Raw genomic sequence first — 17,439 nt, 5'->3', positions numbered from 1 at the left:
TTCTGTCCTTCCTTTGCTTACCTCACTGTATTTATAGACACAAATATCTACATTGTTGCTCACTTTTTTTTAAACCATATCTTTTTTCTACTGACTTTACTAGCTTTAAAAATTGGTATCTATCTTTATATCCATCTTCCTATCTCTTCCTTCTCTTAAGTTTCCTTAAATCACCATCTTCCCCCAAATTGTACTTGAATTTCTTACTGGTTCCACATTTTCAAACTTCTCTCTGTCTCTGCCCCCATTTCACTCTTTGGCTACTGCTCTTGGCTGACTTTTGCAGACAGAGGCAGAAAGACAAAGGGAGAAGGAATGACACAACATGTAAACTTCTCCTAATGCTGTGGGCCGGGATTCTGGGCTTGAACCTGGGACGCACAAACATGGCAAAATACATTTTGCCCCCAGCCTTGCGCTTAGATAATCACACTCCATCTGCATATTCACTGAAACATTTTTGACTTTTAAAACCTACCTCCTTTTCATTTTGGTTTTATTCACTTTTTTTTAACTCATTGTCTTTCATTCTGTTTCTTTCAATTTTCTTTGCCCTAGTTCCTTCCCTCCTTCTCTTCTTCCTCTCTCTTACCTTTTCCCTCCTTTTTTATCTTACACAATTTTTGAGACTTCCTCTTCTATATTGGTTTTCTTTCCTCCTCTTCCCAGGATCATTTTGTGACCGTTTGGTAATCTCATCTGCTCCTAGCTTTACTCTTTTTAAAACTGGCTCCATATATGTGTTTTATGTGTGTCATATATTTCTAGCTTTTTATTGACTCTTTTTTAAGACTCTCAATATCACATTCTTTTTCATATTACTACTTTCCCTGCTGACTCATTCTGTATTTATTTTCTTTTCTTCCTTATTCCCTCTACACAGGATTATAATTATTATTATTTTAGAACCAGCATACTGCTCAGCTCTAGTTTACAGTGGTCCTGGGGAACTGAACCTGGGATCTCTGAGCCTAGGGCATGAAAATCTTTTTGTGTGACTGTTATGCTACTTCCACAGCCCTCTTTATTCCTTCTATTACTTCCTTCCCACTTCTTTTCTTTCACTCTCTTTTCCTATCTGTAAGTCAGTCTTCCTCTTTTTTCTTTCTCATTTTCTTCCCTCTCACTCCCCTCCGTTCTTATTTTATTCCAGTTTTAAGGCTTCACTTTTCAAACTGCTTTATTCCCTTTTCTATCTCTTCCTTTCCTCTGTACTTCTTACCTTGGTGTTTCACTGGCCTTTTTTTCCCTTTCTTTCTTTGCCTCATTTGTGTTATCTTTCTCTGTGTTCTTTATTTCTACATTCTTTTAAATAAGATTTGTTTATTGTGGGAGCCACAAAATGAAGAGAGAACCAGAGCACACTGCGCAATTCTGGCTTAAGGTGGTACGGAGGTTTGAACCTGGGACCTCTGGGGCCTCAGCCATACAAACTGGATCTCTAATAGACTGAACTATCTCCCCAGCTCTCTCTCTCTCCCTTCTTTTTGTCTTCCATAGTTTATTTCTATATTCTCCTGTACCTTTTTATTGGCCACTGGCTCTTTCTTTTAAAGTCTATTCATCTTTTTCTTTCTTTCTTCTCTCCTCTTTATCAATGTGTTTTGTCATTTAGATTTTTCTTTACCATACTATTTTTTCTCCCGTAGCTCATGTTTCAATTTACTCTTTTCACTTTGCTGCATTTCCCCCCATTTTTATTTTCATATTTTCTTTTTCTGCTGTTCTGTCCCCCCCCCCGTCTTCCCTCTTTACTGTGTCCTTTTTCTTTCAATCTTTATTGTACTGCTCTTCCTATAGCCTTCTCCATTTATTTTATTTTATTTTATTTTATTTTATTTTATTTTATTTTATTTTATTTTATTTTATTTTATTTTATTTTAGCTAAAGACAGAGAGGTAGAGAGAGTGTGTGTGAATGAGACAAGGCACTAAAGCTTCCTTCAATGAGGTAGGGGCTGGGGATGCACCCAATGGCAGAGCAGCGCACTATCCAAGTGAGCTATTTTGTTGGCCCTAGCTTCTCCGTTTTAAATCTATCCCTCCCTCCCTGCTCCCTCTCTCTTTCTCCTTCTTCAACTCTATTTTTTCTGTATGTCTTTACTATCTTCCTTTATACTGTTTCTTTTCTTTGTCTCTTTACCTTCTCTCTCTTTTAAGCCTTTTTTATTTTCTTTTTAAGTTTTTTTTTAATGGAGTAACGGTTATTGGGTACAACAAAGATTAGAAAATCAAACAGGGGAGTCGGGCTGTAGCGCAGCGGGTTAAGCGCAGATGGCGCAAAGCACAAGGACCGGCATAAGGATCCCGGTTCGAACCCCGGCTCCCCACCTGCAGGGGAGTCGCTTCAAAGGCGGTGAAGCAGATCTGCAGGTGTCTATCTTTCTCTCCCCCTCTCTGTCTTCCCCTCCTCTCTCCATTTCTCTCTGTCCTATCCAACAACGACAACAACAATAATAACTACAACAATAAAACAACAAGGGCAACAAAAGGGAATAAATAAATAAAATTAAAAAAAAAAGAAAATCAAACAGACACCTTGCCATGAACATTCAGGGTCTTATACCACATGGAGCTTGGTGAAGGGTTCATTGGAGAGCTACTGTACCTTCTTGTGTGATCCAGTTTGGCTTTTCTTTTTTTAAAACTGGGGGGGTGACTGATGTATAGTATAGTCTTTGACACATAGGTACAACCTCTTATGCCTTCTTACCCTTCTTCCTCTTGTCTCCTTCAGTCACTTACTTGGTTATATATATATATTTGTCTTTGTCTTCCTCCTATTCCCTTATCCAGTGCACATACTTTCTTACTGGTTTCTTCTGCTTAATTCTTTCTTTCTTTCTTTCTTTCTTTCTTTCTTTCTTTCTTTCTTTCTTTCCTCCTTGCCCTTTCATTAATTTTTGTACCATCTTTTACTATGTTGTCCTTTGTAAATTGTTTGTTCTTGCTTTTCCTATCTGTTGTTTAGCACCTTAAAATTTTCATCTTTTTTTTAACCTTTAAAAAATATTTATTGTGTAGAAACAGAGAGAAATAGATGGAATGGGGAGATAGAGAGGGAGAGAGAAAGAGAGACACCTATAGCACTGCTTCACTGCTCATGAAGCTTCCCCACCCGTGGGGACTAGGGACTTGAACCCCAGGGCCTCATTAATGGTAACGTGAGCTCAAGCAGGTGTGCCATCACCTGGCCCTCTTATCTTTCTAAAAAATTCTTTTTTTGCCCCTCTGTCTTAATAGCTTGCTCTTTCTCTTTCAAATAATCTTTTCTCACTGGCCCTCAGTACACTTTTTTCATTTTATTTTTCCTTTGTCTTCTCCTTAGTTTCAATCCATATCTTTGGCAATATTTTTTCTCTGGACACACACATACTTTTTCCCCCTTTCCCCCCTTTTTTCCTACCTGTTTGGCTCCTCTTCTTGTATCTTTTTTTTCTTTAAATTTTTTAAAATTTTGCTTTTTTCCCTTTTTGTTGCCCTTGTTTTATTGTTGTAGTTATTACTGATGTCATCATTGTTGGATAGAACAGAAAGAAATGGAGAGAGGAGGGGGAGACAGAGAGGGGGAGAGAAAGATAGACACCTGCAGACCTGCTTCACCATCTGTGATGCGACTTCCCTGCAGGTGGGGAGCCAGGGGCTCTCACCGGGATCCTTACGCCAGTCCTTGCATTTCGTGCCACGTGAGCTTAACCTGCTGTGCTACTTACTGTCCGATCCCCCCCTTTTTTTTTAATTTGTCATTAGTCAGTCTTATCTACTGAGCCACTCTTAGGAACTTTTGATTTCTTACAGTGTATCTAAAATACTAATATTGTGTGTACATTCTTTACATCTTAAGCTGTAACTGAAAAGTGCCTTAAAGAATGCCTGGCACAGGTAGAGTTTCTAGAATGATCTTATGAACTCACTGTATAAGAACATGGAGTGGTTTTATAAATCATCTATATTTAACATAGAGCTACCCATATCCCATTTGGCTATTTTGTCTTTTATTGTCTTTCTCACCTTTTTTATATCCACTTTTCTCCAATATACGCCCTTCTGAATCTTCCTGTGTAAGGTCATTTTTTTGCAGTTTTTGTAGATGGTAAGCGATTCTTCTCTCCAGCATAGCTTGTTTCTAAAATATTAAAATAGAAAATATTTACTATGTTAAAATATTATCAAGTTGATAGTAGAAATATAGATATTTCAAATATGACAATATATTTCAAGGTAGCCCTCATTCATATCTTGAGATCTCTAAGATCAAACTGAGTACAAAGTCAGGAAGGGTAAGTTTCCCTTTGCTGTCTAGTAAGGAAAAGGATAGATCTTAACAAGTAGAGCTAATTGATCTCATTAATCACTTTCTGTATATTGGTACCATTTCAGACCAAACCCTTAAAATTCTGGTTTACACAAGACTGTCTTTCCATAAATATTCTTGTAAGTAGAGTATTGCACCAAAGTAAAGGACTCTGGATGGGGGAGGGGGGTTAGATCCTGGAACACTATGGCAGAGGAGGACCTAATGGAGGTTGAATTGTTGTGTGGAAAACTGGGAAACGTTATGCACGTACAAACTATTGTGTTTTACTGTCAACTGTAAACCATTAATCCCCCAATAAAGAAATTTTAAAAATATTGTGAGTTTATGCCATTTCTGAAAATTTACACTTTAGGATATCAAAACGGACCTCCCCCCTCCAAAACAAAACAAGACCAAGTAACAAACATCACCACCTTCTGTCAAATTGCTTCAGTTATTGGTCAAAGTTCATTCTACCTTTAGGTCGGTCTCTTCTTTGATCTTTCTACGATACTCCTCAATTCTTGCTTCTCTCTCTACTTCCTGGCCAATCTTCGCCAACACTGAGAACTCTTTCCTTTTCCACGCCTAAGGAGTACAATATTACAGCTGTCAATGGACGCTCTTTCATTATTATTTTTAGGATATTTTGTCACTAAGTAAATTATATCAGATCAAAGACTTAACAAAATTTGGGTCCATTACAGTGAAAAAAAAAGTCTTGCATTGGCTTTATAATATAATGTACTCAATGGCAAAGGTAAGGAATCCTTTTGATATTGAATGTTTAATTCAAGCATAAACCTGGTTCTAAAGATGTCCTGAAATAGAAGTTTCTTGTTAGACTCTGGGATCTGTATCATATGTAATTAGCTGCCCTTAAATGTCTTTTAACAATGAACCTAACAAAAAGCTTTGTTCAAACATTATTTTTCACTAGAGTTAAATTCTAAAATTTGAAGAGCCAATGAAGTATGACTGCGACTCAATAGATGAATCATTGGTGATGCCAATCTCACTATGTTAAGGCTTGCTTATATTGTAACAGTGATCACAGATTAAAGGTGGTTTATTATTTTTGACTTTTTAAATTTTTATTTATTTATTTACCCTTTTGTTGCCCTTGTTGTCTTTTTATTGTCACTGTAGTTGTTGTTGTTGAATAGGACAGAGAGAAATGGAGAGAGGAGGGGAAGATAGAGAGGGGGAAACAAAGATAGACACCTGCAGACCTGCTTCACCACCTGTGAAGCGACTCCCCTGCAGGTGGGGAGCCAGGGGCTCCAACCTGGATCCTTACACCAGTCCTTGCACTTCACACCATATGTGCTTAACCTGCTGCACTACCGCCTGACTCCCATATTTTTTACTTTTTAAATGTGGTGTGGGAGATTGAACTCAAGGTCTCACATATTATTATAATCAATAAGCTGTTTTCCTGGTCCAAGAGTTATCATCTAATCATTACCATTATCATTATCATTATTATTTTTTAATCCTATTCAGAATGAGAGGGAGAGACAGAGCCAGAAAAAGAAAGCATGATGTCACTATCTAGTTTTCCTTGCTGCTTCTATGTGGTGCCGGAGTTTAAATTTAAATCATCACATATCCTAGGGGGCATTGTATTGCTAAGCCAACTCGTCAGCCCTAAATTATTTTTTGAAACCAGAAATAACTTCAGCTAATATGAGGGAATTTATGAGGGTTGTGTTATCATGAACAAAGATCTGGGTTCAAGTTCCTGGTCCCCATCTGAAGGGTGGAGGTTTTACAAACTATATAATGCAGTGCTGCAGGTGTCTCTTTTTCTCTTTCCTTCTTTATCTCTCCCAGCAATAACCCTGGTGGCAAGTAACTAACTAAATAAATAAATGAGAGAACTGATAAATAAATAAATAATAGAACAATCATGTACCATGTCCCCTCCACTATTTAAAATGTGATATCAGCCTAAATGTGATGACTAGCTAAAGAAGTTATGGGATACATATATATATATAATATTCCATGGAATATTACCCTGCCATCAAAAAGATGATATTGTGTCATCTGAAACAAAATACATGGAACTATAGCAAAATAGTAAAGTGATGAAAGATAACTACCAGATGGTTTTACTCATATGTGGAATCTAGAGATCTGATTTACATGAGCTTGCCAAAAAAGAAAAAAAAAATCCAAACAAAACAGAAGCAAGCAAACTGTGTGTAAGATTTGTGAGAAGTATTGTGGTTATCTTTGGGAGGGTCAGGATACAGAACTTTGGTGGTGGGTGTGGTGAGGAACTATACATTGTAATCTTGTAATACTATTAATAAATAAAATTATAAGAACTGTGATGTTTCTCACCTCTTTTGTTTGTTTGCGGTCATTAAGTTTTCGGCTAATGTGGTCCAGATAACGTTTTTCTTCTTTGTGTATACGGTGTGTACTCGGTTTTTGTGAAAAATTATTCATGCTGTCTAGCTCCTTACTAACCATGTTCATATACCTAAGTGAAAACGCAAATGTAAGTGAAGCTACATTGAAGGTTTCTTTTATAACTAATTCGATATCCCTAAAGTACATCTGGTTGCTACTTCTTTTTTTCTTTTCTCTTTCTTTCCTTCCTTCTTTTCCCTCCCTCCCTTCCTTCCTTCCTTTCTTCTTTTTTTTTTTTTTGCTTTCTTTTTCTTTTTTGATTTTTCTCAAAGCACTATACTATTAAGTTCTGGCTTATGGTGATATTAGGGACTGAACCTGGGACTTCGGAGCCCTAGGCCTCAAGGTCTTTTTGTAGAACCATTATGCTGTCTCCCCAGCCCAATTACAATTTTTTTTTAAACTACAGCAATAGTGAAGTTTTTTTTCAGGGACTTTTAAGCTAGGCTAATTCACTGACTCATCCTGTGTTTTTCCTAGCATTTTCACAACTTTCTGAGGTCCATAATGTTTCCAGGAAGTATGCATTAACTTTGATGGTACCTGCGCTTTAAGATTTCTTCAGAAGGTGTTTGTTTATTTCCCCATAATAGCCACTCTTGGAATTCTAAATTGTCAGGATGGGTACGGGATCTAGATGGATCACAAAGCTGTTGTACATGGATTTTAATCATTTTCTGGAATAAAACGAAAGAATTTAAATTTTATACTATCAGAATTAAACCTGCCCTTTGATATACTTTCTTATGTTTAGGGGGTTGATAAACTTGCTGTGTTTTTCAAATGGTTAACTCTGTTGAGCTGTGTTTAAGTGTAGTGTGACTCAGAAGAGTGAAAATTTCTTTAAATGAAAAGATATCATTCTTATTTCTTTACAGTTTTCTAGATAGTTTGTCAGAATATCAAAAGAAAGTATCAAAAGGATCCAATTTTTCTTACAAATCTTACAGAAAAGCTTTCTCACAAACCCCAATTAAGGGAAATTTAAGTATTTAACTTACTTGCTCTTTCATATAGTTTCTTTCAAAGTCTGATTTTAAACTTGTAAGATGTCTGTATTTATTTAATTCCTTCACAGAACATACACCCTATTAAAACAAAATAAAAATTAGATATGTAGACAGTTGTAAGTCAAAATTTTCCAGACTCACAAGAACACTCATTAAAATAACAATTTTGACATCAAAAGTAGTAGTATATTTGGGGAACAATTAAGAGGGTAGCATCTTTCCACAACTGGTATATCACCAGGAAATTTCTAGCTATTCACATTTATTTCAATAACGCGGTTCATATCACAAATACAAGTTTATGATTTCCAATGATACTGTTATTAAGACATCAGCAGAATAATAACTTTTTAGCCACTAGGTTCCGGATGCCAGCATGATGCCAACTAGACTTACCTGGACTGACGACGCCACCAATGTCCCCAGAGCCCCATCCTACTAGGGAGAGAGGCAGACTGGGAGTATGGATCGACCAGTCAATGCCCATGTTCAGCGGGGAAGCAATTACAGAAGCCAGACCTTCCACCTTCTGCAACCCACAACGACCCTGGGTCCATACTCCCAGAGGGATAGAGAATGGGAAAGCTATCAGGGGAGGGGATGGGTTATGGAGACCTGGTGGTGGGAATTGTGTGGAGTTGTACCCCTCCTATCCTACAGTTTTGTTAATGTCTCCTTAAAAAAAAAAGAATAATGACTTTTTCTCTTATCATTTTACTGTAGGGGGTTATTGGTTTATAGTACAGTTATTGACATATGGGACAATTTCTCATCTCCCTGTGATATGTGTCTGCAAAACACATTCTCCCACAAGATAGGCCCTTTCCCACCGTCAAACACCATGACCCCAGCACCCTATCCCCTCCCTCTCCCTCCTTTCCCAGAGTCCTTTGCTTTGGTGCAATATGCCAAACGCTGTCCAAGCTTTACTTTGTGTTTTCCTTTTCTGTCCTTTTTTATTTATTCATTTGTTTGTTTATTTTAGCTTGTGCCTGAAACCGAGATCATCTGGTATTCATCCTTCTCTTCTTGGCTTACCTCACTTAACATTAGAATAATGTTATTTAACTCAAGAAGAATGATTCTATGAAGCTGTATCTACTGAGTTTTCATTTTGACTTGAATCGTCTGAAAGAGTGTGGGAAATGTCCCTTATAAATATACAGTGTCATTATCAAATTAGGAGATAGAGGTAAGACACTACACTACAGCTGGGAGAAAGTAAGTAGGGTATGTGTGTCCTTACATACTTAAAGCACCCAGTGTTTACCTTTTGCTATGATTAAAGAATAAGGTCAAGTGAGGAACAAGCATTTTTTTTTAAAACCATAGCTACCTGATTTCTTTTTGCCCTGATACTTAGTAATTCATTGAGTTTTCTATTAGGCATCTTTTATTGCTCAACTAAAAGTTGATATAGGCTCCCAGAGATGTAAGAAACAAATACTGTATCTATCAAGTCCCTAAGTTTTTGCTGAAAGCAGATAAGACTCCAACCCACTTTATTATTGCTGCTAACATAGCCTTTTTTTGAAACCTCTTGAGGATGTCATTTCTCATATGGTATGATTTCAGATGTGGATCATGCAGGCCTCTATACTCAGGTTTCAAAAGATGACAATTAGTATCTCTCAAATTGAAGTCATATAAAGGCTGATGAAGCTGAAGAGACACAGATTCCAAAGTATTATATATATATAGGAAACCCACACATTTAAACATCAATTTATTGAAATGATTAGGTTGTTTGTGGGAGGCAAAGCATGCAGATAGAATCTGAAGTGAGTGAATGCAGATAAGTGAGCTAATTTGGACCAATTTTTTTTTTTCTTTTTAACCAGGTTTGTTTTTTAAGCTGGCCTGTGGAATCTTGATGTTTGAACCTTCTGTTTAACATGCTTTTAGTTTTTGGCCTCCATTCAGTTCCTAAGCACAGAGATGTGGCTCTAAGACTTTCTGAAATGTAGGCAGGATGTTTCACATGTAGGCAAAGGGGCAGACAGGAGTAGTATGAGAATACTGTAACTTTCTTTTTTCTTTTCAAAAACTTCCTTTGTAAATGTCTGACTGATTGGTATCAATCTAATTTTCTCTATCAGTGACCTTTTTGTCAGGAGGCTATTACAACCAATGTTTCCTTAAAAGAACAAAGACAGACATGTCTTTGGCAATTATCTAATTCATAGTAAAACTGGGAAAGAAACCTATACTATTCTTGGAAAAGAAATAATCAAGAGTGACAGTAATTGTTTCTTTTCTATGTTGACTTTTTTGATGACAGATATGCTGACACATTTGGTTTAAGCAAACCTACAGATAAGGTCACAATGCTACATTTTAATCTTACTGAAAATAAAGCAGAACGCTATAATTTTGCTTCCACTTGCAGTCAGAACAATATGAAAGACCTTTGAATTCGACTCTCTGTAGTGGTGTGCCAAAATAGTTTACAGGTTAATAAACAGTAAGGTTTGTTGAAGAAGTGTGCCCTAAGAGGCAGGAAATAATGGTTCTGGTCTGAATTCTGCTACCTGTAACCTTAGATAACTCATAGTGGCACCACACAAAGTATTCATCAGGGTAAAATGAATTCAAAGCACCAAGAGAGTCAATATAGTCTTATTTTCTTTTGAATATATTCAATAGAACATGGTGATTTTCAAAAGAGAAATAATATTATTCTCTAGACATGAAATAATAAGAACCCTGTGTATTATTTATTTATTTTTAATTTTTAGTGACTTTATATTGATTTACAAAATTATAAGATAAACAGGGGTATAGTTTATCTACTATGCCCATCACCAAATGTCTGGATCCCCATTCTCTCCATTAGAAGCTAAAGTAGTTCTCCCAGATAAATATATATATATATATAATTTATTTATCTATTTAAGAAAGGAGACATTAACAAAACCGTAGGATAGGAGGGGTACAACTCCACACAATTCCCATCACCAGGTCTCCATAACCCATCCCCTCCCCTGATAGCTTTCCCATTCTCTATCCCTCTGGGAGCATGGACCCAGGGTCATTGTGGGTTGCAGAAGGTGGAAGGTCTGGTTTCTGTAATTGCTTCCCCGCTGAACATGGACGTTGACTGATCGATCCATACTCCCAGTCTGCCTCTCTCTTTCCCTAGTAGGGTGGGGCTCTGGGGAAGATCTCCAGATAAATATTTTATATGCATTTATATATGTATATAGATTGTAGTTTAATTATATTTATGTATAAATAAATATATTTAAATGATGTTTGCTTAAATATTTATATAAATTATAGATTTATATAGATTTTAACTTAAATTTGTATATATTTATATACTTAATATATAGATTATTTTCATTTATATAGATTTAAAGTGTATAATATTTTATAAGATGTAAACTTTATATTTTTATTTATATAAAATTTTCTTTTTGTAAATATACAATTTGAATAGTTTATTTAATATTCTACATAAATATCTGTATTTATATGAATGTACATTTGTATTTATAAATACATATAAATTAAAATATTTATTTAGATAAATTATTTATATAAGTATTTGAATTTCTATAGTTATGTTTATATTATTAATTTAAATTTATATATAAATAAATATAAACTATACATTCATATGTAATTTTATCTATTATATATAATTTCTTTTTTTTAAAGAAAGGAGACATTAACAAAACTATTTTAATCAATTTCTAATTTAGATTTTATATCTATATATAAATGATTTAAATAATATATATTTATATTATCTAATATACCCATATTTACATAAAAATGATTTTATATATAATTATTTTATATTTATATAAAACCAATAATTTATATGAATATGTTTATACATATATGAATTAGGTTTATATTTATATAAATATTTGTTTATAAATGTATATATATTGATATGCATATATAAAGAAAAATAAATGCATAAAATAGTTATATATGAAGAAATAAAAATGTATGTTTTATAAAAACATATAAATAAGTATATACTTATGTAAATATATAAATATAAAAATAAAGGTATATTTATATAAATATATACATAAATAATTTATATATAAATATATGAACATATTTTAGTACTATATAAAAATATACAAATTAATATATTTAAATATATAAATAAATAAAAATAAATATATACTTATATATAAAGTAAATATGTTTATATAAATCTATTAAAGTATAAATATGTAATTATATAAACAAGTAAATAATATAAGTATATAAATATATAAGTGAAATATGTATATAAATAAATGAAATGACTATATATTTATATAAATATATACATTAATTAAAATATATTGATAGAAATATAGATGTATAAATATTAATACATATATAAAATAAAAGTATATATAAAGATGTATTCATATAAGTATAAAATAAAGATAATTTTATATTTATTAAATATTAAAATAAATAAATTTATATAAATATATACAAATAATTTAAATATATTTAAACAAATACACACATATAATTATTTTTATTAATATATACACGTTAATTTTTACTTATATATTTATATAAATGTATGTTCATTTCATATTTATAGAAATATATATTAAATTTTATATTTTTATAAATATATTGGTTTTATTCATCTATATATTTATATATTCATATATTATACAGATATGTATTATATAAATATGTGTTTATATTTATACATTTATATATGCTTACATATATTTATATACATACTTGTTTATTTTCATTCATTTATATAAATTTTATAGAAATATTCTTATTTATATACTTATATAAATATATATAAATTTATTTATAGGAACAGTTATTATTCATTTGAATATTTATATATTTTTCTTTTTCTTTGTATATTCATATAAATATATGTATTTTTATTTTCTATAAATATATTTATAAGTTTATAAATTCACAAATATTTATATATAGTTATATGTATATATTTGTTAATATATTTAAATCAATATAGTTATTTTATTTATATATTCATAAACATATATTTATTTTAATATATATTTATATACCTATATGACTATATTTTAATTTTAAGCTTATATTTATTTAAAAATGTATATATTTATATAAATACATTTAAAAATTTATATACTTATATAAATTTAATTATATAGGTTATATAAATAAAATATAAATTTTACATAAATATAAAAATCATATAAGCATAGTACATTATGTATAATATAAATCATAAATCTAATTTTTTTTAAACCAGAGCACTGCTCAGCTCTGGCTTATGCTGGTGCGGGGATTGAACCTGGAATTTTTAAGACTCAGCCAAGAAAGCCTTTTTACATAATCATTATGCTATTTACCCCACCCTATAATATAAATTTATATACATGAAAATATAAATATATAAATATTTAAGTTAAAAATATATATCAGATATAATTTTCTATAACTATGTAAAGATAAAGTTTTATTATATGTAAATATATATTTATTTTTATTTATATATTTATATAATTTTTTATTTATTTATAGTTTGTCTACCTATATATCTATATTTTGATAGATTTTATATGTTCATTTAAATACTTATATAAGTATTTTTTAATTTATATATTCATATAAATGTATTTATTTATGTACTTATATAAAATATGCCTATATATCTATATAAATATTTCATTTAAATATGTAATTTGTATAGTATTGTAATATATTTATATATAATCATAAAATCAAATTAAAATATATAAACACATAAATTCATATATACTTACATATTTTTATTTAATTTAAATATATATTCATTTTATTTATATAGAATATTTAATATATAATTTATATTTATATATTTATATAAAATACTTTATTTACATATTCATACAAACATAACTATCTTAGAAGAAATATTTATCTAATTATGTATATATACATGTATATTCATATAAACATAAATATATAGAATATTAGAGTATTAAATAAATTTACATGAGTGTTATAAAGTTTATATATTTATAACAATTTTTGTAAATAAAATGTTGTATATGCATATAAAATGTATAAGTGTAGTAATTATATATTAATTTTATAATGTAGACCGATATAAATGAAATTGCATCTATATATAAGTATATAAATATATAAAAATTTAAATAAAAATCTATATAATCATATACATTTATATTGCTGTTTGTTTAAAGAATTTAATATATTTAAATAAATATTTACATAATCATATATTTATATAACTATATATTTATTTGCATATTTAGATATTTATTTTCATTCATATATTTCTTTATTTTATATTTAAATGCATATTAATTTTATTTATTCACATATTTATAGAAATATACATTTATTTTTATTTATTTATATATCAATTCTATTTATATATTCTTATACATTGACCCAATTTTATTGAACCCTGTGTATTAAACATGTATTAGAATTGCCAATATATATTATATAAATATATTCTTATATATTGATATATTTGTCTAATTTTATTGAACCCTCTGTATTAAACATGCATTAGAAGTGCTAAGCCCCCACTCATTATGACACTCTAGGTATTAGAAGGGTAAGGATGTCATTTCCCTGTAGAACATTTCGTCATTCTGTTGAAAACAGTCAACTAGAGAGTTCTGAAATTATATTACTTCAAGCACTATTAAAATTCAGTTTACCTTTTCGTTAAGGTTTGTCGTGTAGAATTCAGTATTGGTTCCTGGAATTACTGGTAATTTAACCCCCAGAGGTAGATCTAATAAATTGGCAGCGCCCACTTCTGAGATGGGCTTTTCTTCTGGTTTCTGTGAGATACAAGTAGAAAGTTTGGCTGTTCTTTCATAAGCATTTACTTTACCTCAATCTACCCATACTTGTATGGACTAATATGTTCAAGTAAATCAAGGCATCAGAGTTGAACAAAAATATCCCCCTCAGACGACGACCTGGAAAACCTCTCACCTTCCTGGGGTCACCAATCTTAACCTCTGGGTCTTACCTAAGGGGATTGGACAGAGGCAATCTTGGCCATTGGCTACCCAAAGCTGGGGAACCAGTAGTCCAGCCTTGAAGTTCCCACCCATAAGCCCCTGCCTGACATCCCCAAGATCCCTCCCAGGGGCCCAGAGAGGTGGCTGAACGGGACACTCACCCAACTACATTGTTCTTTGGAGTCCTTCAGTTTGCTGGCCAATTTGTCGGCAGCGACTCGGGCCCTCTTACTACAACTACTAATGTATAGGTCCATGGTTGCCCGTCAGCCCCCGGGGAAAACCGGGGGCTGGGGCAGCACACCCTTTTCGGAGATCCACTAGAGGCGCGTCCTCTCTGGTCGCTTTCCCAATCGGGTCTGGACTGAGGAAGGTGGTTGCCTGGGTGACGGGACCTCGGGCCACGCCCCCGACTATGGCGCATTACAGGTGGGCACTGGCGTCATCCCTAGAGGCTTCACGCTGCGGGGTGGGGGTGGGGGCGGAGGCGGAGGCGGGGAGGAGGAGGGAAGTCATGATGTGGTCGCCATTTGGCCTGCCCTTAGCGCATGCGCAACACCCAAATGTCAAGGTTTAGCGCCCTAAAGTTGTGAAAGTTAGCCAGAAGAACTTATTGTCATTAATAATGGTTTACAGGATTGTAAGGATATAGACATGCACCACACATACCACAAAGATTCTGTAACACCCCCCATCCTCCCAAATGATAATCACTATAGTTCTCACAAAGTCTTAGAGACTACTTCTGTTGTTCTCAGCTTTGATTTTTTTTTTTGTCGAGTTCATATGTTTCAGTTCTTTAGTGAAACCATCTGGTAGTTGTCTTTAACCTTGTGAGAGTTCTCCAGATTGCTCTCCACAGGAGTTAAACTAACTTACATTCCCACCAGCAGTGCAGGACTGCCCCCTTTTACCCCTGAAACCTCTCCAGCATGTGTTGCTGCTGTGCATTCTCATGTGTGACATTCTCACAGGAGTGAAGTGGTATCTCATCATTGTCTTTATTTGCATTTCTGACAATGACTTGAAGAATTTTTTCATATGTCTATTGGCAATTTGAATTTCTTCTGTTATCAATATTCTGCCCATATCCTCTCCCCACGTTCATTTTTTTTGTTGTTGTTGTTACTGTGTTTGGTGGGCTCTTTGTATATTTTGGTTATTAGCCTTTTGTCTAATGTATGGCATGTAAAGATCTTCTCTCATTCTGTAGGGGTTCTCTTTGTTTAGGTGGTAGTTTCTTTTGCTGTGCAGAAGCTTTTCAATTTGTTATAGTCCCATTGGCTTATTTTGGTTATTGTCTTCCTTGCAGTTGGCTTGTATCATTGAAGATGCTTATAAAACTTAGGTGGAAAAGACTTCTGTCATTATTTTACTCAAAGTATTTGATAGTTTCTGGTCTGACATACAAGTCCTTGATCCATATGGAGTTGACTTTTGTTCCTGGTGAAATGTACTGGTTCAGTTTCGTTCTTTTACTTGTTAACAACCCAGTTGTCCCAACACCATTTGTTGAGGAGAGTCTCCTTTCTCTGTTTAATAATTTGGCCCCCTTGTGAAAACATTAGATGTCATAGTCTGGGAGATTGCACAGTGGATAAATCACGTGACTCTCAAGCATGAGATCTTGAGTTCAATCCCTGGCAGCACATATATAAGAGTGCTATCTGGTTCTTCCACTCTCTCCTCTTACCTTTCTCATAAATAAATAAATAAATAAATAAATCTTTAAAAAAAAGTAAAAATATTTTTTAAAAATAGATGCCCATAGGTGTGGAGGTGGTAATTATCTATTGTCTCTACTTATTTTGCTAAATATATAATAGGTATATTTATATAAATATATGAAAAACTATATATTTATATAAATATATGAATAAATATATGTGGATATATCTATGTAAATAAAAAGTATATGTATATAAACATGAAGAAATATATATTTATTTAAATATTTTAAAATTCTTTGTTTATATGAATAGTTACATACATACAGACATATATATTTATATAGATTTTTAATTTAATGGCCTCCACTTCCATCCAATTTGTCCCAAAAGACATAATACCATCTTTTTTGATTGCAGAGTAGTACTCAATGTAATATATATCCCTTGACTTCTTTATCTAGTCATCTGTTGATGGACATTTAAGTTGCTTACATTCTTAATTTACATATTGTATATATTTATAAATAATTTTTTAAAAAATGTATTTATAAAAAGGAAACACTGACAAAACCATAGGATAAGAGGGGTACAATTTTGCACAATTCCTACCACCAGACCTCTGTATACCAACCCCTCCACTGATAGCTTTCCTACTCTTTAACCCTCCGGGAGTATGGACCCAAGATTCTTGTGGGATACAGAAGGTTGAAGGTCTGGCTTCTGTAAATTGCTTCCCTGCTGAACATGGGTGTTGACAGGTTGATCCATACCCCAGTCTGTCTCTCTCTTTCCCTAGTGGGGAAAGGCTCTGGGGAAGTGGAGCTCCAAGGCACATTGGTGGGGTTGTCTGTCCAGGGAAGTCTGGTTGGCATCAAACTAGCATCTGGAACCTGGTAGCTAAAAAGAGAGTTAATATACAAAGCCAAACAAACTGTTGAACAATCATGGACCTAAAGGCTGGAATAGTGCAGATGCAGTGTTGGGGGGTCCTCCATTTTGTAGATAGCTAGTAGGCATATTTTAGTTATATTTCAAAGGGCCTGTAGCTATACTGGTGTTTTTTTCCCCCTG

General features: G+C 32.8%; 1 protein-coding gene across 1 annotated transcript in view; it reads right to left on the bottom strand.

Moving 5' to 3' along the window:
- LOC132535737 (fibrous sheath-interacting protein 2-like) overlaps positions 1-9,120 on the bottom strand; it is an 81,279-nt gene extending 72,159 nt beyond the window's left edge. The window contains exons 1-6 of the mRNA XM_060182639.1: positions 9,067-9,120; positions 7,722-7,808; positions 7,264-7,397; positions 6,649-6,790; positions 4,774-4,884; positions 4,011-4,125 (exon numbers count right to left, since the gene is read on the bottom strand). Of these exons, the coding sequence (XP_060038622.1) occupies positions 4,011-4,125; positions 4,774-4,884; positions 6,649-6,790; positions 7,264-7,397; positions 7,722-7,808; positions 9,067-9,120 (643 nt within the window). The remainder of the gene's footprint in view (positions 1-4,010; positions 4,126-4,773; positions 4,885-6,648; positions 6,791-7,263; positions 7,398-7,721; positions 7,809-9,066) is intronic.
- Between the last annotated feature and the right edge of the window lie 8,319 nt (positions 9,121-17,439).

This window comes from Erinaceus europaeus, chromosome X (assembly GCF_950295315.1).
Source record: "Erinaceus europaeus chromosome X, mEriEur2.1, whole genome shotgun sequence".
NCBI classification, from domain to species: Eukaryota; Metazoa; Chordata; class Mammalia; order Eulipotyphla; family Erinaceidae; genus Erinaceus; species Erinaceus europaeus.
The sequence above is the reverse complement of the archived record's forward strand: the minus strand, read 5'-3'. Positions and strand labels throughout refer to the sequence as shown.